At 42.8% G+C, this 23,531-nt stretch overlaps 1 protein-coding gene across 1 annotated transcript in view; it reads right to left on the minus strand.

Moving 5' to 3' along the window:
- LOC123240815 (leukocyte immunoglobulin-like receptor subfamily A member 2) overlaps nucleotides 1-23,531 on the minus strand; it is an 82,100-nt gene that overhangs the window by 48,658 nt on the left and 9,911 nt on the right. The window contains exons 3-6 of the mRNA XM_044668531.1: nucleotides 6,017-6,058; nucleotides 5,707-5,800; nucleotides 5,245-5,504; nucleotides 2,943-3,236 (exon numbers count right to left, since the gene is read on the minus strand). Of these exons, the coding sequence (XP_044524466.1) occupies nucleotides 2,943-3,236; nucleotides 5,245-5,504; nucleotides 5,707-5,800; nucleotides 6,017-6,058 (690 nt within the window). The remainder of the gene's footprint in view (nucleotides 1-2,942; nucleotides 3,237-5,244; nucleotides 5,505-5,706; nucleotides 5,801-6,016; nucleotides 6,059-23,531) is intronic.

Consider the following 23,531-nt stretch of genomic DNA (forward strand, 5'->3'; position numbering starts at 1 on the left):
GGCTCAGCCCCACACGAGGCTCTTGTGGTTCAATTGGGCGTAAGTCACTTCCTGAGGGTCTTCTCTTTGGAGAGCCTGGCAGGAGAAGAGGAAGCAAGAGGAGGTGAGGAGATTAAGGGGGGCATTGGGGCAGGAGGGCTCAGGAGAGGCAAGGACACTGAACCCAGCAGCCCTCCCAGCTCTGTGTGACCTGGGGAGGGTCTCCCTCTCTGTTCCCTCCATAAGGAGATCTCTGGGCAAAGGAGGAGAGATCTGTGAGTGACTCACAGCTGTGTCTTCTTGTCCAGCCTCCTCTGTCTGTCTGCCAGTATTCACAGTAGCATCTGGAGACAAGAGGAGAAAGGATGAAGAGTCAGGACCCTGGTTCTCCTCAGGGCCAGCCTTTGCCTTCTCACATCCCAAGCCCTCCTGCTCCACAACCCTGTCACTCACACAGGGTCTCCTCCAAGGTGGTTCTAATTGGATCACAGCTGAGGAGGAAGAAGATACAAAGTTGAATGGGAAGGTCTGAAAAGGAAGGCAGGTGTACTTGTAGTGGGGATGAGTCTAGGGGGAATCAGGCCCCTTACCTCCTGGTGGTTTTGACTTCTCTCTTTCTGTTCCTTTTCCCTAAAGGAAAAATGGGAGACAGACTTTAATGGGTGAAGCTCAATCCCATCAGATCTTCAGCCCATGTGGCTCCCAATCCCAAAATTTTACTGAGGGACAGCTAGGTGGCTCAGTGGATAGAGTCAGGCTTGGAGATGAGAGGTCCTAGGTTCAAATCTGACCTTAGATGCTTTCTGGTGGCATGACCCTGGCCAAGTCACTTAACCCCAATTGCCTAGTCCTTATTGCTGTTTTGCCTTGGAACCAATACTTGTATTGATTCTAAGACAGAAGGAAAGGATTAAAAAAAAAAAAAAAGAACTCACTGAGTCTGGCCTGATACCAATGGCGTCGAAGACAAAAGAGGAAGATGAAGAGGAAAGTCAGAATGAGGAAGACTGAAACACCCATCAAGACGTTCTCTTGGAGTTTGAAGATACCTGGGGAAGCTAAGAATGAAAACCAAGGTAGGGGGAAGAGTTAATAAGATACTGGTCTTTGAGGAGCCCCAAGTTCAAGGAGAGGGAAGATATAACATTGTCCCCAGTAGGAGGAGATGGATACAGCCCTAGAGCAACCTCTCCTCTTTTTCTATAATTCAACTCTCTAGACTTTCTTTAATCATTCACTCTGACCAGACTCTGGTCCAGAAGACACAATTACAAAATAAATTGTGGTTCCTGCCTGCCAGGGGCTTACCTTCTTCTGGAATGCTCTGTTGTCATCTACACAAATAAATTAGTCTTTGCTGAGGTGTGGGCTCTCTAACAATTGAGGTGGAGGACAGGTTGGAGATCAGGCTCCTAAACTTAGCCTTGGGAGGATTCTTTGCATTGTATAAGAGGAGGAAATGAGGAGGGAGAGCATTCCAGGAAAAGAGCACAGCCTGGACAAAGGTCCTGATGTGGGAGAAGAATAATAAGGGCAGGAGGAGTGGGAAATGAAGAGACCCTGGATGGTGCAGTCACACCCTGACAGGACATCCAGCTTCCCTGCCTCCCTCTGTTGGGAATCCTCCAGGTACTTACTGAAGAGTCTGTTCTCAGACTCAGGGATTAGAGAGAAGGTACCTAGGGATGATAAAGGGGCAGGGTTAGGGGCTGAGGGTCAGAGACTGAGAGAACCCCTACTCTGCCTAGAATTTCTGGGTGTGGGATTTTGGGCAAGTTCCTCTCTGGACCTCATCCCTTTCCCATCTGTCAAATGGGACCTGAACTCAGTGACCTCTCATGGCCTGTTCATTTCTGAGATTTGATGATGCTGTGATTCTCGTGATATTTCTCTGGGCCTTTGGACCAAGGAAAGGCTCCAGTGAGAAGAATGGAGGAACTGATATGGGAAGGAGGGCTCTAAATCCTCAGGGCTTCTTGTTCTGGCTGGCCTCAGGCCAGACATACTTCTTCTGCCTTCAGGACCAGAGCCCTGAGACTCTGCTGTTATCAGTGGAAGGCTGTGTTGGTCCAAGGATGGATGAGGGGTGAGGTCACTCTAGTGTTTCTAGCTTAGAAGAATTGGGGTGAGGGTACCAGAGAGGCCCCCCTCAACACTGGGGAGGCTAGGCATGGTAGCAGTATAGCCTTCCCTCCCCCCATAGTCTCATTTATGGCTATATGGGTAAAGAGCTCCTGGGGAAGGAGAGAAGGGAGAGAAATTGGGGCTGCCCTATCACATCATTCCTGACCAGGAATGTTCTTCCTTCTTCCCCAGGTTGGTGTTTCCACAACCCTGTCCCTTCCCTATAGCCTTCCTCATGCTTTGGTTTTCTCTGAGAAAGAAGGGCCTCAGTCCTGTCCTAGAAAGGAGGGGAAGAACAGTAGGGGAGAGAGACCCCTTGCAGTTGCCTTCCCTTCCTGCCCCCCAGGTCTCAGAGTTTGTGGTTACTCACTAGGTGGAGAGGATGTCGGAAGAGGATTCCCAGGGCTTTGGGGAAGGTAAGGATCTTTTGAGGTGCCTGGAACAGGGAGAGGAGAAGGGTGAGGGGCTTGGAGTCATTAACCTGCCTTCCCCCTCCCTCAAGCCTGCTCTGCCCTTCCCTTGTTCCTCTCTGACCTCCTCAAATCCCTTTTCTGGGACCTTCTAGACATATTGTCTGTATGTGGGCCCAACACAACTGGATAGGCAGCTGAGGGTGGGAGTGTCTAGAGGGGCCAGGGAGGAGAGGTCTCACTGTTTACATTCTCTCTGGATGACCCATTGCCCAGACTCTCCATCCCCTCTCTCTGAATCCCCTCTTCCCCCCACCCTGCCCTCTTTGCCTCCAGGGTCCCTTAGAGCAGGGCCCTGAGTAGGCAGTGTGGTGCTCCAGAGCCAATGAGGGAGCTTAGGAGGAGTGGGGTGTGCTGGGGCTCCCTCACCTGTGACCCTGAGCACCAGGGGATTGCTGGTGGCTGACACTCCATCAGGGTAGTCATTGACAAAGTTGTAGCATTGGTAAGTGCCTCCATGCATAGAGGTCACATCAAGGATGGAGAAGTCAGCCTTATATCCCCCAAAACTGGGCAGGACTTGGCTCTGGGTGAGCTTTTCTCCATCCTTGTATAGGACAGACCAGTCATAGGATTGATCTGTCCAACACTGGAGGGTCACATTCTGTCCTGAGGCCACCTCAGAGCTGGGCCGAGCCAGAAGACTGGGTCGATCATAGTGTCCTGGGAAAGGAGGAGATCCTAGAGTTAGAGCTGGAACAACCCTCTTACAGGGAAAGGGGCTGATCTGACCAGTAGGACTGCTCTGGGCCTGCCTAGACCCCTGCCTGGGGTTTGAGGTTAAGCTCATCTCTGGAAGAAAGGAAATATTACAGTTTTTTGGGGGGAGAAGACAGAAATGACCTTGGACAGTTCTGTATGGTGGAAATGGAAAATAGGTGAGTGAGTGGGAGGAGGAAAGTGAGAGAAGAGGAGACAGTGAAGGAGAGAGGGAGGGAGAGAGAGACAGAGAGAGATAAAGGAGAATGAGAGATATTGAGAAAAGAGGGAGGGAGAGTGATAGAGAAAGAGATAGAAGGAGGGAAAGAAAGTGAGAGACAGAAAGACAGAAGGAGAAACAGTGAAGAAAGTAGAGGGAAAGATAGAAACAGTGACAGAGAAGGAAGAAGAGAGACAAAGTGAGACAGGAAAGAGAGGATGGAGGGAGAGAGACAAAAAAGGAAGGGGGGTGCAGCTGGGTAGCTCAGTAGATTGAGAGCCAGGCCTAGAGACGGGAGGTCCTAGGTTCAAATCTGGCCTCAAACACTTCCCAGCTGTGTGACCCTGGGCAAGTCACTTGACCCCCATTGCCCACCCTTACCACTCTTCCAACTAGGAGCCAATACACAGAAGTTAAGGGTTTTAAAAAAAAGGAACGAGGGAAAGAGTGAGAGACAAAGAGAATATAGAGTAGAAAGAAGTATGTAGGAGAGACAGAGCAAGAAGGAAGGAAGGAAGGAGAGCAAGAGGCAAAGAGACAAAAGAGAGGACAGGAGGGAGAAAGATGTGGGGTGAGAGGAGAGATAAAGATAAGAGAGTAGGGGAGATAGAGACAGCCAGAGAAAGGGAAGGAAGGAGGGGAAAAGAATGAAAGACACAGAAATAAGGAAAGAGGGAAGGAGAGTGAGGGACAACTAGAGAAGGAGGGAAGCAAGGAGAGAGTAAGAGAGGAAGGCAGGAGGAGAGAGGCAAAAAGAGAAGAGAGAAGGGAGGAAAGGGGAGATAGAGACAGAGAGAAGAGATAGATAAATAGGGCATAGAGGAGGGGAGGGAGGCATGGACAGGGGAACTTCTTCCCTGGCCTTGGGCTGGGAACTCCAACCCCTGATCATTAGTCATAGAATCTCTCTCCATGGTGTTGGGGAGCCCTTTTAGGAGCCATCTCAGTAGTTTTGCTTCATTACTAGCTCCTCAAAGTAGTGTCTGGCTCTCCTCCTGGACTCTGGGTGTGGGACAGGTGTAGGAAGGAGAGTAAGATGCTTGGTGTGATTCTTGGTTCCCTCACTCTCTGACCTCCTAAACCCTTCTGTACACAGATCCCTGAGGATGCACAGAGGGGACACTCCCTCCCATCCTTGTGCCTAGGCCTGGGCTGGGAAAGGGGTCATGGCAGCAGCAGATCCACTCTCTCTCTCCTGGTTTTGGGAGGGGCAGTGCTAGGAGGGCCCCACTAGCTCTGAACCTCCCCCCAGGAAGTCTCTAGCTCTGTCTGGTCTCCTGAGAGCCAAGCTGAGTTTCCTGACTCCTCTCTGGTTCCCAGATTAGATGTGACTGAGACAGCTGGTGCTACAAAGGATAGAGTCCTGGGCCTGGAGTGAGAAAGATCTGAGTTCAAATCCAACCTGAGATACTTCCCAACTATGTGACTTGTCACTTTCTTTCTATTTGCCTCAGTTTCTCCATGTGTAAAATGGGAATCATAGTAGCACCTCCCTGTAGAGTTGTGAGGATCTGATGAGATCATGAGGGTAAAGTGCTTGGTACATAGTAGGTGCTATAGAAATGTTAATACTCTCTCCCTACTCCCAGCCTGAAAGGGAGAGCAGAGGCAGAGACAGGGAAGAAGTCAGGAGAGGTACAGCCAGAGGAACACTTGGGACAGGCTGGGTGGGGGAGGATCCTGGGCTGCTGGGACTGTTTCTTAGCTCTCTCTGAGTAGTTTGGGGCTGGGGGTGGGGGTGGAGTTCCTCACCTGTCACCACCAGCTCCAGGGGGTCACTGGACTTTGACCAGTGTGATGAGTGACTGTAGAGGCAGTGGTAGGTCCCAGCATCCATCCATGCCACAGAAGGGAGGGAAAACTCAACTCCAGTTCCAGGTCCTCTCACATCCATGATCTTCCACCTTTTAGATCTGAGTTTTTTTTCCAGACGCCACTCATCAGCCTTCCTTGACCCCTTGCACTTGAGGGTCACAGTTTCCCCTTGGCGCACCAAAGGGCCATTCTCTGCCCTGAGGGAGGGTTTAGGAAATATGTCTGGAAGGGAATGAGCTCCCTTAGTTCCAGGGGATCCTCCTTCTCTAGCCCACCCTCCCCACATATTGGGGCTTCTCTCACTTTAGACCCTGTTAGTCCAGCCCAGACCTCCCCCAGCTCCCTCTCCTGGGACAGCTGGATGCTCTGGGCAGGGGGGGTGTGGGGGGAAGGACTCACCTGCTGCCTGTGTCCTCATCCTCTGGCTTAGACACAGTCCTGGCAGAGAGGACCCTGATTACTCCCAGCTCCCACATCCTCCCCACCCAGCACCCTGTGAGGAAGGAATCAGAGGGCCCAGAGTCTAGGCTTAGGGCTGGTGTGAGTGAAAGGGGCTGAACCCAGAAGACCCTCCAAGAGTCTCAGCTTCTTCTCTCCCCACCCTCACCTTGCTGGGTGACCCCAGATTAGCTTTTCTCTCATACCCTGGGTGTGTCTCTGCCATCCATGGTGTCTAAAGTTCCTTCCATTCCCCCACCCCAGGACTCACCAAGGCTCAGCAGTGCACAGAGGAAGGGGTTCATGATGGTCCCTGGGGATAGTGGGATAGTGGGAAGGTGGGCCAATGACCAGGCAGACAGAGTGAGGCTGAGGATGTGACCAGACTCTGCTCTGAGTCTCTTCTGTCTAGGCTCACTGAGAAGCTTCCCAGCTCCTTCCTTCTGTGGTTTCCTGTTGATCACCCCAAGGAGGGAGGGGGCAGTGTGGGGGCCTCAGGTTAGAATCAGGTGTCAGTATGAGGAATGATGGTCAGAGCAGGACTGAGGAGCCTCCTTTGGAGACAGCTCACCCCTCACAGGACTTTTCCTGGGAAAAACCACCCACATAAGGCTCAGCCCTTCAGCCTCCCCCAGCTATGCACATTGGATAGTAATTGATCTCAGGGAAGCAACAGCAGCCTTTGTATTGGTGCTGTAAGCTTCACAAAGTTCTTTACAAATAGGATCTCAATGTAGCCTCACTGCAATGCTGAGAGTTAGGAGCTATTGATATTCCCATTTTCAGATGAGGAAACTGAGGCAGAAAAAGTGATTTGTCCATGGCCACATAGCTAGGAAGTGTCTGAGGTAAGGTCTGAACTCCATCTTATCTCTCTCTGTCTCTCTGTCTCTATCTCTGTCTCTTTGAGTCTCTTTCCTCTTCCTCTGCATGTCTCCCCTGCCACCTCATGCAGTTTCCTTCCTCTCCGGAGCTGTCCAAGGTCCTGTATGTCCCAAAACAGGTGTGATATTTCCTCTTTTCCAGAGATGAGAAAAACTTCAAACCCTCCTCAGGGCTCTAAGCAGACCCAGGCCAGTCTTCCTTCCACCCAGATCAGCCCCCTTCTCCTACAAGAGGGTTGTTCCAGCTCTAACTCCAGGGTCTCCTCCTTCCCCAGGCTTCCTACCTTTGCTGGTGGGTACCCTCCATGGTAAGTTAGATCTCAAGTTTAACGATTCTACCTTGCATAGGGATGGAGGACAGATGAATAATAGCATGGCCCAGTCCCAGGAAAGGGATCTCAGGCTTACTTCCTCACTGATTTCTTTACTCCTGTCCATAGAGTGACTTAATGATGCTACACACCTTTCTCAGTGACTCTCCCTTAGAGTAGTTGGCCCCTAGTGACTGCCTGATGCTCAGGGTCACAGTTGAAGGAGCCTCAGACCACCCTATTCTTCCCATCCCTCCTAAGCTCCCTAATTGGCCTACTCAGGGCCTGCTCCACCTGACCCCAGTATCAAAGTGGAGGGAAAAGGAGCCCATGAAAGAGGGGATGAAGAGTTTAGGCAACGAATCACCCTCAGAAAATTTAGATCTTTTCTCTCTAACCCCCGACCCCCACCATCAGCAGCCTGTCCAGTTGTGTTGGTCCCACATATAGATAATATATCTAGTAGGTCCAGGAAAAGGGTTTGAGTAAGTCAGAGTAGAGCCAAGAGAAGGACAGAACAGGTCTGAGGTATAATGAGGTAAATGTGTGGGGAGGTCAAATGCCCCCAGGATCTCCTCCTCCTCCTTCCCTCCCTGTTTCAGGTACCTCAAAGGACCCCTGCTTCCCCCAGAGCTCTGGAAATATGCACTCTCTGACATCCTTCCCGTCCAGTGAGTAACCACTTAGCACAAGGTTAGAGACTCTCTCCCCTTTTGCTCTCTGACTCTTATCTAGGCCAGGGCTGAGGAATCTCTTTCTCAGAGGAAACCAAGGCATGAGGAGGGCTGATGGGAAGGGATAGGGTCAGGAAGCTCTGGCCTGAGGAAGATGGAAGAACATGACTGGTCATGAAGGGATTGGGAGGAAGAGGGGGTGCAGCCCCAATATCTCTCCCTTCTCTCCTTCCCCAGTAACCCCTGTGCCCTCCCTCTTCTCAGCCATACAGTCAAACCTGGGACTATGGAGAGAAGGGGAGTCTCTGCGTCTTCCATCTATGACTTTCCCAGTGTTGACAGAGGGGCCTCTGGTGCCTGCACCCCAATTCCTTTAAGCTAGAAGCATCAGAGCGACCTCCTTACCTCCCTCCTTCCTCTGTCCAGTGTGAACTTCCACCGATACAACAAGGCTTCAGGACTAGGACCCCAAGGTATAGAGGGAAACTCAAGGGCCTGGGATCAGCCAGAACAAGGGGCTCAAGGATCCAAGGGCCCCTCCTTCTCATACCAGTTCTTTCATTCTCCTTCATAGATCCCTTCTCTACCCCCAAGGCCTATATTGGAGATAGGCGAGGTGATACAAGAATCATAGAATCATCAAATCTCAGAACTGTACAGGCTAGGAGAGGTCTTGAGCTCAGGCCCCATTTGACAGATGGGAAATTCATGAGGCCCAGAGAGAGGAGGGACTTACCCAACACCCCACACCTAGCAAGCCTGGACAGAGCCAGGATTCCCACACTGAGATCTCCAGATCCTCCAGCTCTCTAGGCCTCTGGATCCACCCTTCCAGCCCCTAACTCTTCCCCTTCCTCATCCCCAGGGACCTTCTTTCCGAGACCTGAAGCTGGGAACAGGTTCTATAGTAAGTATTTGGAGGATTCCAAAAAGAGGGTAGAGGGACACCTCAGGAGATTGGATAACCAGTCAGAGTGTGCCTGCCGCATTCAGGGTCCCCTCTTTTCATATCACTTATCCTGTAGCACCTTATTATTCTCCTCCTACCTCTTGGCTTTTGCCCAGGTTATGCCCTCTGCCTGGAATGTTTTCCTTCCCCTTATAATGCAAAGATCCACCTGGGACTAAGCTTAGGAGCCCCCTCCTATGAGAAGTCTTTTCTGACTTCCAACCTTTCCCACACTCCAGTTGTTAGTGATCCCACTCTTTAGATGAGAGTCATTTATTTCTATAAGTGATCACAGAGCATTCCTGGAAAATATAAGCCCCTGCAGGGACAAGAGCTAGTTTTATTTTGTCTTTGGGTGCTCTGATACTGGCATAGCACAGGGCCTGTGCCAGAGTGAGCGCTTAATAAATCTGATGAACTGAATTGTTGAGTAAGACCAGAGTCTCCCCAAGGAAAGGCTGTGTTTTCTCCTGAGGACTGAGGAAAAGGACCAGAAGAAAGTATTGTTACAGTAATCCAGGGAGAGGAAAATGCCCATCAGGAGAGGATGGTCCACAGTGTCAGGTGTAGGTGAGGACTGAGACCATTAGCCTGGGCAATGAAGACATCACTGGTGACTTGGGATGGGGCAGGTTCTGTCCAGGGGTGAGGTCAGAGCCAGGCTCCAGTGGGGAAAAGAGAGAGTGAGGAGAGGAAATAGAAGCATGGAGGTTAGGGGAAGGAGGGAACCGAACTGGATTCAGGGGAGAAGAAGGAAAGGATGGAAGGGGGGAAGCAGGAGGGGCAGGTTCTAGCCATCTGCTCTTGTGGCAGACATGTATGGACCAGAAGGAGGGAACCTTGGAGAGGAGAAACTGGGAAGGGATTAAGAACCACTTGCACTTGGACTCATAGAATTTCTCATCAGAGTAGCCTTGGCAAATTTCTGAAATCTCTCAAGGTCTCAGCTTTTTCTCTTGAAAAAATGGGGGGTGGTGCTATTGGCATTCCTTCCTTCTCAGGGCTGTGAAGAGTGAAGCATTGTATACAGAATGAGTTAGACCCTGGCTCCCATCTCTGAGGACCAGAATAAGCATCTCCTTGGGACCATCATGTCAGAGCCCAGGACACACACCAATAGTCATCTGTCCTAGAGTACCAGAAGCAACACCCACATGGAGCCTACTGCCCAAGCAGCTTTCTCCTCCTCGTCCTCCTCCTCCTCCTCGTCCTCCTCCCCCTCCCTCCTCCTCCTCGTTCTCCTCATCCTCCTCGTCCTCCTCGTCCTCCTCGTCCTCCTCGTCCTCGTCCTCGTCCTCGTCCTCGTCCTCNAACTTTTAAAAAGGTGAAACAAAAAATATATTAGAAAATAGTTATCTTCTGTTATCAGCCCTGCTGATCATGTGTTGCAATATTTTGAAATACTGTAGTTAAGAGGAAGTTTAGTCTGAAGTCATTTGGCTATCTCTTATGAAAATTGTGAAATTATTGGTTAAATTATGAGGGCTTATTGTGATAATATTAAATATATTATGTATATAATTGGGTATCTTGGTCATTGATTACTGTGTGGAAAAAAAGGCACAAAGACCTGGTAATACTTTCTTTTGTTGCTTAATACCAAAATTGCGTAAGAATTAGCTGCTATGTGAAATAACTCTCCCTTTTCCCATTTCAAATACTTCTTGATAAGAGGGCAGAATAATTGGGAATCAGGAATCTATTTATAGTCTAGGACTGTTTATTGTGGATTTTAAAATTGTATCTGGAGTGGAATTACAATCTGGATTTTTAAAGTTTCTTTTTGAGCCAACATAGCCTTGCTAGGCTTCAGTCTTAGGAACTTAATTAACGGGTCGGTACAATACATATGAACCTTAATAATAGAATCCACCAAAAAGGTGCAGTTATTGAAACTTGCTATTCAAGAATCTTATGGGACTGTACTTGATATTATTCTGCATCTAATTCCAGGTCTGTTAATCAAGAAATTCTATTGAGTCAATGATCTGTAGTGCCAGTAGATCTATGGGGGGGATATCTTAAAATTGCAGTAGAGTTCTATCAAGGAAAAACTGGGAAAGCTACTTTTGGTGTGGGCTAGAGTAGGACCTTCTTAACTTGATCCTCTCATGGGACATTTCATCTTGGATGGAAAATCTCCCCACCTGGATAATTCAAAGACTATCTGTGACATTTTTGGTAATGTACTTGCCTACCTAGAATGGGCATCAAGCTAGGGGACATCTTTCCCCTACTATATGTCTCTCTTTTTCTTTTTGTGACAACTTTATATAATCATGGCAGGTAATTAGTAGGCTACATGAGCACAATATTAAATGTTTATTGCATAGACTATGACTGGCACTCTTTTAAGTTATATGTACGTAAGACCTAAGTTAGTCAACCTGAAATTGTAGTCCTTTTCATGCTTTAGAAAAAACTAAAGAGATTAATATTTGGACTTGTCACCTACCTGTTATTAATGACTTATTTCAAATGGTATGAGGATAATTAGATAGTCATTTAGTATTTTGTAAAACCAGTTTCCAGATACTTAAAGTATGTAAGATATCAAGGGAAACAATGGGGTTAAACTGATTACATTACTATATAGAAAGGAGATATAAGTAAGCTATTTAATATATCTATATTATTTGAGTAATTTAAGGTACCTAAATTATTTAGGATACCTGAGGTTCTGAAGACACTTACAAACTTTATCGTTAATAGGGTTGTAAATAGTAGCATATATAGACAGAGAATAGGGAGGAAGTCAAATATGATGGGATGATATCCAATCCTCTCTCCCTGCATATTAAGAAATAAGAAAGGAATATAGTGGGAAAATGGAAAAAGAGAGAAAGATGGGAGTAAATCATCTCATTTGAAGAGGCATACAAGTCAATACAGTAGAAGGGAATATGGAAGAGGGGTGGCAGGCAATGCTTGAATCTTACTCTCATTGGAATTAGTCCAAAGTGGGAATAACATCCACACTCAATTAGTTACAGAAACCTATCATACCCTATAAGAAAGTAAGAAAAGGGTGGGGTGGGGGGAAGGTTGGGAGACAGACAATAAGGAGGGTAAATTGGGGAAAGCAGGATTCAGAAGCAAGACATTTGTGAATCGGGAAAGACTGAAAGGAGAGAAAGAGAAATATAAACAAGAGAAAATAAGATGGAAGGAAACACACAGTAATCATAATTCTAAATGTTAGTGGGATGAATTTATCCATAAAATGAGAGGATAGCAGAGTGGGATCAGAGTCAGAATTCCACAATATGCTGCCTACAAGAAACACATTTAAAGCAGGGAGGCACATATACAATAAAGGTAAAGCATTTATTTTGCTTTAGCTAAAGTTAAAAAAGCAGGGATAACAATTATGACTTGGACAAAGCAAAAGTGTAAACTGATCTAATTTCAAGAGATAAGGAAGGAAATTGCATCCTTTGAAAAATCCTTATCTTATGTCTTAGAATTAGTACTAACTATAGGTCCCAAGGTGGAAGAGTGGTAAGAACTAGGCAATTAGGACTGAGGCCTGAAGGTCACACAGCTAGGAAATGTCTGAGATCAGATTAGAACTCAGGACCTCCCATTTCCAGGCCTGGCTCTCTACCTACTGAGCCATTTAGTTGCCTCAAGGGAATTATATCTTGATAAAAGATATCATAAACAATGAAATAACATGAGTACTAAATATATATTCACAAAAAGGTATATCATCAAAATTCCTAAAGGAAAAGTTACATGAATTACAAGAGGAAATAGAAGAAATAAAACTATATTAGTAGGGTACAAAAATTTTCCCCTCTCAGAATTAAATAAAGCAAACCAGAAAATAAAGAAAGAAATTAAGGAGGTGAGTAGGATTTTAGAAAAGTTAGATTTGAGAGACTTCTGGAGAAAAGTGAATGGGAATAGAAAGGAATATATCTCTTTCTCAGCAGTATGTGGCACTTTCACAAAAATCAATCCCATAATAGGACATTAAAACCTCACAACCAAATGCAAAAAAGCATAAATATTAAATGCTTCCTTTTCAGACCATAATGCTTTGGAAATTCATTCCCCAAAAGACTACAGATAAACCAAATTACCAGTATAAAAATGAAAAAAATGAATTCACAACCAATAAAGAGGGAATTAAGACAATTATTAGAAGTTATTTTGCCCAATTATATGCCAATAAATGACAATGTTAGTAAAATAGAGTAATATTTTTAAAAATATGAATTGTCCAGATTAGTAGAAGATAAAATAAAATACTTAAACATTCTCATCTCAGAAAAAGTAATCAAACAAGCTATCAATGAACTCCCTAAGAAAAAAATCCCCACGGCCAGATGGATTCACAAGTGAATTCTACCAAACACTTAAAGAGTAATTAATTCCCATACTACACAAACTATTTGGAAAAATAGCTGAAGAAGGAATGCTAGTAAATTCCTTTCATGATATAAATATGGTGTTAATAAGGAAGAGAAAAAACAGAGAAAGAAAACTATAGACCCAATCTCCCTAATGAATATAGATGCAAAAAAAATTTAAATAAAATACTAGCAAAGAAATTACAGCAATATATCACAAGGATAATATACTATGATCAAGTGGGTTTTATATTAGGAATTCAGAGATGATTCAATATTAGGAAAACTGTCAGCATAATTGACCATAGCAATATAAAAATCATTATCTCAATAGATGCAGAAAAAGCTCTTGAGAAAATACAATAGCCATTCCTATTAAGAACACTAGAGAACAGTGGAATAAATGGACTATTCCTCAAAATGATGAATAGAATCTATCTAAAACCATCAGCAAGAATTAACTATAATGAGGATGTACTTCTAGAAGCCTTTCCAATAATATCAGAAGTGAAGCAAGGATGCTCATTATTACCACTACTATTCAGTATTGTACTAGAAATGCTCAATATAACAATGAAAGAAGAAGAGGACACTAAAGGAATTAGAATAGGCAACGAGGAAATAAAACCATCACTATGCAGATGATTCTAAGATACACTTAGAGAATTGTTGTGAGGGTTTATTTAGCAATTTATTTAGTATTAGTGTTGGACCTAGCAGGAAGGGCTGGAGGATTCCAAGATGGAATGAAGGAGGAGGAAGTGGGCTTGTGCTCTGAGAGACTCCATTAGTGGTTGGACATAATTGTTGCTAACTCTGGGAGATCTCAGAGTTAGGGAAAAACTGCATCCAGATTTCCTGGGATCCTGAGAGAGGTGGAGGCTTTCAGCAAGTGGACAACCAACCTGCAGAGCTGCACCAAGTGGGGAAGTGATTTGGGATCTGGTGGACAGCATTGCAAACTCACTCTCCCTACCTGGGTACCTTGGATCACCTGGTGGAGTTGGCTCTTGGCATCCTGTGACCATCCTTGGATTACCATGAGACCCCAAAGCCACCCTCAGGCCCATTAATTGAGCCGACCAAACCTGGTTGGAACCAGGTTTGGAAGAGCTTTTCCTGTGACTTCAGCACTGCTTCGTTTGGACCCTGCCCAGCTTAGGTCAATAGGATAGTGTAGTCAAGTCCTTCCCTGCCCCCTGTGGTTTGCCCTTAGGTTTTCAAGAGTAGAATCCCCTATCCCATCCTTTATTTAGTTACCCACAATTAAACTGTATAAACTTTTATCTTTGCTTGCTGGTTCCATAGGCCTTGGCCTGGGTGAGCTGGGTGAGCTGGGTGACCATTGGGCCAACTGCCATTCTTGTGTCAGTTAAAAGCTTGGCAGTGAACTCTGGTCTCCCTGTCCTGGTTGGTCCTGTCTCTCCTTCAACCCAGTGTACCCACAAACCATTTAGTTACATTTTTTTAAACCCTTATACTTCGGTGTATTTTCTCATAGGTGGAAGAGTGATAAGGGTGGGCAATGGGGGTCAAGTGACCTGCCCAGGGTCACACAGCTGGGAAGTGGCTGAGGCCAGGTTTGAACCCAGGACCTCCCATCTCTAGGCCTGACTCTCAATCCACTGAGCTAACCCAGCTGCCCCTAGTTACATTTTAATAATAATAATTAACATCCCTGGTGCCTCACCTTTACAGAATCCAAGAGAATCAACCAAAAAAACCAGTTGAAGCAATTTGCAATTTTATCAAATGCAAGATAGAAAATAAATCCTCATAAATCACCAGCATTTCTTTATACTACCAATAATGCCTAAAAGCAACAGATAGTTAGAGAAATCCCATTTAAAATAACTGTAGACAAAATAAAATACTGAGACTATAAAATACTGTGACTCTATCTTCCAAGACAAATCTAGGAATTATATAATCACAAGTGCAAAGTGCTTTTCACACAAATAAAGTCAGATCTAGATAGTTGGAAAAACATTAATTGCTCATAAGAAGGCTAAGCCATATAATACTAATGACAATTCTACTTGAATTAATTTATCTGTTCAGTGCCATACCAATCAAACTACCCAAAAGTAATTTCATAGAACTAGAAAAAATAACAAAATTCTTTTGGAAGAAGAAAAGGCCACGAATACCAATGGAATTAATGACCAAAAAAGTATGAAGAAAGGGGACTTACCGGAACCAGACCTCACTCTTAAAGCATCAGCCATCAAAATAATCTGGTACTGGCTCAGAAATAGAGTAATGGATTAATGGAATAGATTAGGCACTTAAAATGAAGTAGTAAAAGATCAGAGTAACCTAGGGTTTGACAAACCCAAAGATTGTAGCTTATTCAACAGAATCTGGTGAAAACAAGAAAACTCTATGGCAGAAATTAGGCATAGACCAATACCTCGTGTCATATACCAAATTAAAGTCAAAATGGATACATGATTGAGAAATAAAGGCTGATACTATAAATAAATTAGGGGACCACAAAATAGTTTACCTGTCAGACCTACTGATAAGGGAACAATATATGACCAAACAACACATAAGAGAATATTATGAGATGTAAAATAGATAACTTTGACTGAATTAAATTAAAATGTTTTTGCACAAATAAAACCAATGCAATCAAGATTAGAAGGGAAACAACAAACTAGGAAAAATTTTTTATAGCAAGTATCTTTGTCAAAGGCTTCATTTCTCAAATGTTATATATAGATAACTGACTCAAACTTATAAGAATACAAAGCATTCCCCAAATGACAAATGGTCAAAAGATGTGAACAGGCAATTTTCAGGCAAAATGAAAACTATCTTTAGTCATATGAAAAAGGCTCCAAATCACTATTCTTTAGAGAAATGTAAATTAAAACCACTCTGAGGCACCATCTCACACCTATCAGACTGGCTAATATGACAAAAAAGGAAAATGATAAATGTTGGAGGGGATGTTGAAAAATTTGGACACTAATACACTGATGGTGGAGCTGTGAACTGATAAAATCATTCTGGACAGTAATTGTGAACTATGCCCAAAGAGTATGCACGTGAAACTGCTTACTCTTTATCATTGCTAATTCTGTATGCCAAAGATATTAAAGATAGGGCAAAGGGGACTACTTGGGCAAAAATATTTCTAGCAGCATTTTTTTTTGGTGGTAGAAAACTGGAAACTGAAGGGCTGTTCATCAACTGGGGAGTGGTTGAACAAGTTGTGTTATATGATTGCAGCAGAATGCTATTGTGCCATAAGAAATGATGAATAAGATAATCACAAAAAAACCTGGAAGAACTTAGATGAAGTGATGCAAAGTGAAGTGAGTAGAACCAGGAGAATATTGTACACAGTAACAGTAATAATGTATGATGATCAACTATGAATGATTTAACTATGAGAAATGCAAGGATCCAGGACAGCTCCAAGGGACTCATGACAAAAATGACTGTCCACTGTCATAGAAGGAACTGACAGAGTCTGAATGCAGATTCAAGGACACCATTTCTCATCTTATTTCTTCCATGAATTTTACCATGAATATTCTTTAATGAATATTATAAGCAACACAGAAAATATGGAATTCTGTGTTACATGATAGCACATTTACAACCTATATCATATTACCTAGGGTCTCTGGAGGAAGGAGAGGGTGGGAGGACAGGAGAGACTTGGATCACAAAATGTCAGAAAACACTTCTAAAAATTGTATCTACATGTAATCTAAAAAAAAAGAAATAAATCATATATTATAAGAAAAATAGATAAGACATGCCTGCTTAGTCTGTCTGTGGCTACACGGGTTTTAATGTAGGTAGGTGAGTTGGGAGCTACAGGACATGCCCACTGGCACACTTTATTGCCTTGGATGTTCAGCTCTCTCTGACCTACAACAAATCCTTTCCAGTCTCGACCACCAGTGGGAGCTCCTGACCTGGGTTCCAGTCTCCTCTTCTGCCTTAAGTCCATTTTTCAAGAGGTCAGAGTGATGTGGGGAATGAAGGTCAGATTTTTCCTTCCCCCTATTCAAAGTATCTCATCCCAGAGTCAGTTTATTCTTGGAATGCTCTCCCTTTTCACCTCTTTCACTCTCAACCCAATTACCATCTATAGGAGGCTTTCCTTGACCCCTAGAGGCAGCTAGGAGGAAGACCTGATAGTGTGTCCCTGGCCAAATCACTTCACTTCTGACTATTTTAGTTTCCTCAACTATAAGATGAAGATTGTAAGAGCACCTACAGTTCAGGGTTGTTGTGAGGGTCAAATGAGAGACTAAAGTAGGTACTTATAGAGCCCTTTCCTCCCAGTCCTCCCTTCCCTTGAGCCATTCATGACTTCTCCACATTTCTATTATATAGTTATGTATTGGTGGTGAGGGGATGGCTTTGGTCAGGAGGCCCTCATCATAGGGTTTCATTACAGCCCAAGTGAAGAATCATGGGAAGTCAATGAAGGGAAAAGAGATACAAAGGGGGCAGTTGGGTAGCTCAGTGGATTGAGAGCCAGGCCTAGAGACGGGAGGTCCTGGGTTCAAATTTGGCCTCAGGCACTTCCCAGCTATGTGACCCTGGGCAAGTCACTTGACTCCCATTGCCTACCCTTACCACTCTTCTGCCTTGGAGCCAATACACAGTATTCACTCCAAGATGGAAGGTGAGCATTTATTGAGAGAGAGAGAGAGAGAGAGAGAGAGAGAGAGAGAGAGAGAGAGAGAGAACTATTTNGAGAGAGAGAGAGAGAGAGAGAGAGAGAGAGAGAGAGAGAGAGAGAGAAAACTATTTTGTTGTTCCTATAGGATGGGTGGTGAAATGCTTTGAGGAAACATGGAATTCAAGAGCAAGAATTTGACTGGCCCAATCGTGCCACCTGGTGGCCTTTCTCAAGACTTGACATCTTCTAAGAAGTGGCAAAGTTGATTTGAGCTGTGGAGAAAAGGTTCTGGGAGTTCAGTGAAGGTCCTGAAGTAGTACCAGAAGTTTGAACTGCTTTGTCCTTCTCTGTACTGCATAAAGAGGGAATGGATGGCACTTATTGCCCAATTCACTCCAGCTATCTCTAAGCTGCTGTAGACCTGGGGCTACAGAAGCAGCCTTTAGCCCTCTGTGTTGAGGTCCTTTTTGAGAGACAAGACTTGATGGGGAGCCCACATGCTTTATCTGGCCACAGACCATTTGACTCCTTAGCTTAACACCCAGCAAGCCTTGTTCTAAGAGTTCAGTGAGTGCTAGGTCTTCTCACCCAGGCAGCAGCTACAGCTGCTGCTGCCACCACCACCACCACGGCCACAGCAGGGCTTACTTCCTCTCCCACTAGAGATCAGATCTCAGAATTCACCCCACTTGCTGCTGGCTGCTTTCCAAAGGGAGCTGGCCCAGGCTTCAGCTCCCTCCTTTTGGCATCTTAAGGGGAGGTTTCCCTCCCCGAGCAGGGTTTTACAGGAAGCACTCTGTTGGTTCTCAGTACAGGGCAGGGGTTTGCAGCCAGCCCAGAATGATCCATTAAGCACAGAGCTAGAAAGCAATATGCATATTGGCACAATGTTAGAGTTGGCTTGGGGGGGGGTGTCTGTTCTTTCCTGTTTATTTAGTCTCTAATACCACTGGCTTTACAAACTTATATGGACTTCTTGTCAATCAGCTTAGCTGGTAACCTCCCTGAGAAGAAGGCACTATTAGGATTCCCATTTTACAGTTGAGGAAACTGAGGCAGACAAGTGAAATGACTTACCAATAGTTTCTCTGTAGTCTGTATTCTCTGCATTGATCTTTGATCTTCCATTACAGACAACCCTGCAAGGTTTTGATAAAACATTCATTAAATAAGGGAGATCAAGGAAGGGAGTTTTCTTTAATTCATCTGATAAGCGAACATCTCCTCCCTCTACTTGGGACAAGTGATGTGGCCCTTGATCCCCCATCTCACATACACATTTTCCTCTCAAATTCTTCTGCTTCTTCTCTCTTCTTCCAAACCTTTACTGCATGTATTGGGGACTAGAAAGAAGTAAGTGGGGAATTGTCATCCTTGAGAGTATCATGCCCCATGGCACCATATAAGATTGGGCCAGGGAGTCTTGCCAGCGCAAAGACATGTTCTCCCTGCTCTCCAACCAAACTTTCCTGGGCATCTCTGGATCAGAGCTGGCCACCAAGGAGCTGATGAAGAGAAGGGCATGAGGGCAGCAGGAGGGGGTGGGACCTAGTGGAAGGAGCTGAAGTAGACTTTGGTGGGGAGAAGTCTTCCCTTTCTTCTGGAACCTTTGCTAATTGCAAGGAGTGCTTCCCTCTCCTTAAAAGGGGAGTTTTAAAAGGTAGTGGAGGGAATTCTGATCCATTTATGGGTAAGTTTACTTTAACCTTAACCATTAACAGGCAGGAACTCAGCTGGCCACTGTGATAGCTAGTCTCTGTATTGCCCATTCAAGGAGCAGGACTGTGGTGCTTCTAGCTTCTTACCTTGTCTTATTAATTCAGATTTCTTCAGGTTAAGGTATTTGATACAATGATGATGGGTGGCTGGTTTCCTTTTGGAAAGGGGTGCTGGAAATATTTTTGTACAAATCAAAAGAACAAAGTATCCAAGTAAAAGAAATCCAAAGAGAAGTCAAAAGCAGATGATGTTTATATTAGCACATAAATATAATTTTCATATTGTTAGACAAATTATAGACAATGTGGAGTTGGTGGGTTTTTGTATAAATGGAGATTTTGAACCTTGGACTTCATCCCCCATAAATCCCTTAGTTTTCCCTGAATTCCCTTTAATCTCACCTGCTCCTCCATGTTTGTGTGGTCACGTTATTGTTGTATAGTTGACTGTAACTCTGCCTTCTCTCTCTCTTTGGCTCTAGTGAGCAGGATGGTTAGTAACCTTTAGTTAGTCTCTTTTGTTAGTTTATTATTAATAAAATATTTATAAATGTAATACTTAGTATTTTGCATATTAATTTTAATCTCCACATTTTGCACATAATTTTTAAAAATGCAATTATTTAGGTAAACTTTTTTTGTGGTGGTAAAATATATAATAAAAAATAAATCCAAATAAAAAATTTTGTATGAGTAGATCTTTCCCCCCTTTCTTTAATCTTTTTGAGATACAGACCTTCTAGTGACATTGCTGGGTCAAAGGGCATATACAGTTTTATGGCCCTTTGGCCATAGTTCCAGATTGCTCTCCAGAATGGCTGTATCAGTTCACAGCTCTACCAACAGTATATTAGGGTCTCAGCTGTCCCATATGCCCTCCAACATTTATCATTTTCTCTTTTTTGTTCTAGTGGCCAATCTTATAGATATGAGGTGGTACCTCAGAGTTTAAAATGTGCATTTCTCTAATCAATACTAATTTGGAACATTTTTTCAAATGACTATAGATAGTTTTCATTCCTTCATCTGAGAGCTGCCTATTCATAGCCTTTGACCATTTATCAACTAGAGAATAACTTATATAATTATACGTTTGAGTCATTCTCTAAATATTTGAGAAATGAGGCCTTTCTCAGAGGCACTTGCTATAAAATTTTCCCCTTGTTTTTGCTTTCCCTTCTAATCTTGGTTGTGTTGGTTCTGTTTGTGCAAAACCTTTTTAGTTTAATGTAATCCAAATGATCTATTTTGCATCTAGAAATGCTCTCGTTCTCTTGCTTAGTCATAAATTCATTCCTTATCCACAGATTATTCAGTGGTCCCCTGATTTGCTTATATTACCTTTTATTTCTAAATCACGTATGCATCTTAACTTTATCTTGGTATATGGTGAGAGAGGTTGGTCTATGCTTACCTTCTACCATACTCTTTTCTAGTTTTCTTTGTAGTTTTTGTCCAAATACTGAGTTCTTCCAAAAACTTGGATTTGGGGGTTTATCAGAAACAGATTACAATGGTCTTTTGCTACTGCATGTTGAATAACTAATTTATTTCATTTATCCACTACTCTATTCTTAGCTAGTACCAGATTATTTTGATGATTACTACTCTGTAATACAATTTGTCACCTGGTAAGGCGAGGCCACCTAGATTCAAATTTTCCTCTATTAATTCTTGATATTCTTGACCTTTTGTTCTTCCAGATTAATTTTGTAATTTTTTTAGCTCTATAAAAATAATTTTGGGGTAGTTTGATTGATATGATTAGGTAAATTCATTTAAGTAGAATTGTCATTTTTATTATATTGTTTTGGCCTACCCATGAGCAACTGATGCCTTTCGAGTTGTTAAAAATCTGAATTTATTTGTGTGAAGAACATTTCATAATTGTGTTCACATAGTTCCTAAGTTTGTCTTGGCAGGTAGAGTCCCAGATATTTCATATTATCTAGAGTTTTTCTGAATGGGATTTTTACTTGCTGTTGGGCATTGTTGCTAGTACATAGAAATGCTTATGATTTACATATATTTCTCTTTTATCCTTTAGCTTTACTAAAGTTGTTAATTGTTTCAGTTAGATTTTTGGGTTGATCCTTGAAGTACATCATCGTATCACATTCAAAGAATAATAAGTTTATTTCTTCATTGCCTATTACACTTCTTTTAATTTCTTTTTCTTCTCTTATTACTATAGCTAGCATTTCTAGTATAGTCTTAAATAATAGTGGTGATAATGGGTAGACTTTCTTTAACCCTGATCTTACTGGGAAGACTACTCACTTATCCCATTATAGATAATGCTTGTTGATGTTTTTTTATAGATGCTATTCATCATTTTAAGGAAAATTCCATTTATTCCAGTGTTCTCTAGTGTTTTCAATAGAAATGGGCTATTGTATTTTGCCAAAAGCTTTTTCTGCATCTTTTGCGATAATCATTTGGTTTCTATTTTTTGTTGCTGTTATTGTTATTGATATGGTCAATTATACTGACAGTTTTTCTAATATTGAACCGTCCTTGCAGTCTTGATATAAAACCCACCTGATTATAGTATATGATTGTTTTAACATATTGCTGCAATCTCCTTGCTGGTATTTTATTTAAAATTTGACCAATTTCCTTAATGAATATTGATACAAAAATCTTAAATAAAATACTAGCAAAGAGACTACAGCAATATATCACAAGGGTTCTTCAGTATGACCAGGTGGGATATATATATATATATATTAAGAATGCAAGACTGGTTTAATATTAGGGAAACTATCTACATGGTTGATCATATCAATAACCAAACTAATAGAAACCACAGGATCATCTCAATAGATGCTGAAAAAGGCTTTGACAAAAGAAAACACCTATTCTTATTAAAAACAAAAGAAAGCATAGGAAAAAATGGGCTTTTCCTTAAAATAACAAGTGGTATTTATCTAAAACCATCAGCAAGTATCATCTGCAATGGGGATAAGTTAGAAGCCTTCTCAAAAAGATCAGGGGTAAAGCAAGGATGCTCATTATCACTATTATTCAATGTTGTATAGTATATACCAAAATTAGGTCAAAATGGGTGTATGACTTAAACCTAAAAGTTGCTGTCATAAGCAAATTAGGGGAGCATAGAATAGTTTGCCTATCAGATCTATGGATAAGGGAGTAATTTATGACCAACAAGAGGTAAAGAGCATTATGAGATACAAAATGGACAATTTTTGTTACATTAAATTAAAAAGGTTTTCCCCCCCCCCCTTACAAAGAAAACTGATGCAACCAAGATTAGAAGGAAAACAGAAAACTTGAGAAAAAAATTTAACAGTACATATTTCTGACAAAGGTCTCATTTCTCCAATATATATAGAATTGACTCAAGTTTATAAGCATGTAAGTCATTCTGCAATTGAAAAGATGTCAAAGGACATGAACAGGCTGCTCCAAAACATTATTGATTAAAGAAAAACAAATTAAAACAACTCTGAAGTACCATCTCACCCCTATCAGATTGGCTGATATGACAGAAAAGAAAAATGATAAATGCTGGACGGAATGTGAGAAAACTGGGAATCTAATGCAATTTGGGTGGAGTTGTGAACTGATCTAAAGATTCTGGAGAGCAATTTGTATATCGAACTGCATCTACTCTTTGACCCTCTATCACCATTAGGTCTATAGCTCTTTGAGATTTTTTAAAAGGGAGAGAGAAAAGTACCCATTTGCACAAAAATATTTATGGCAATTCTTGTGGTGGCAAAAAATTGGAAACTGAAGAGATATCCATCAACTAGGGAATGGCTGAACAAGCTATAGTATTTGATGTAATGAAATACTATTGTGCTATAAGAAATGATGAACAGGATGATTTCAGAAAGACTTACATGAACTGATGCAGAGTGAAGTGAGCAGAACCAGGAGATTGTTTTAACAGCAATAGCAATGATATATAATGAACAACTGTGAATGACGTAAGTACTCTCAGCAACACAGTGATCCAAGACAACCCCAAAGGACATATGAAAAATGCTATCTATTTCCATAGAAAGAACTGATGGAGTCTGAATGCAAATAGAGGCAGGTCACTATTTTCTTCAGGGTTTTTATTTTTTTATGCATCTTCTTCCATTACATAATGTCTATGGAAATATGTTTTATATGATAGCAAATGTATAACCAAAGGAAAATTGTTTCTTATCTCAGGGAGCCAAGAAGGGAGGGAGGGAAAATGAGAATGAGGAACTCAAAATTTC

The sequence above is a fragment of the Gracilinanus agilis genome, chromosome 3 (genome assembly GCF_016433145.1).
Source record: "Gracilinanus agilis isolate LMUSP501 chromosome 3, AgileGrace, whole genome shotgun sequence".
Classification (NCBI taxonomy): Eukaryota; Metazoa; Chordata; class Mammalia; order Didelphimorphia; family Didelphidae; genus Gracilinanus; species Gracilinanus agilis.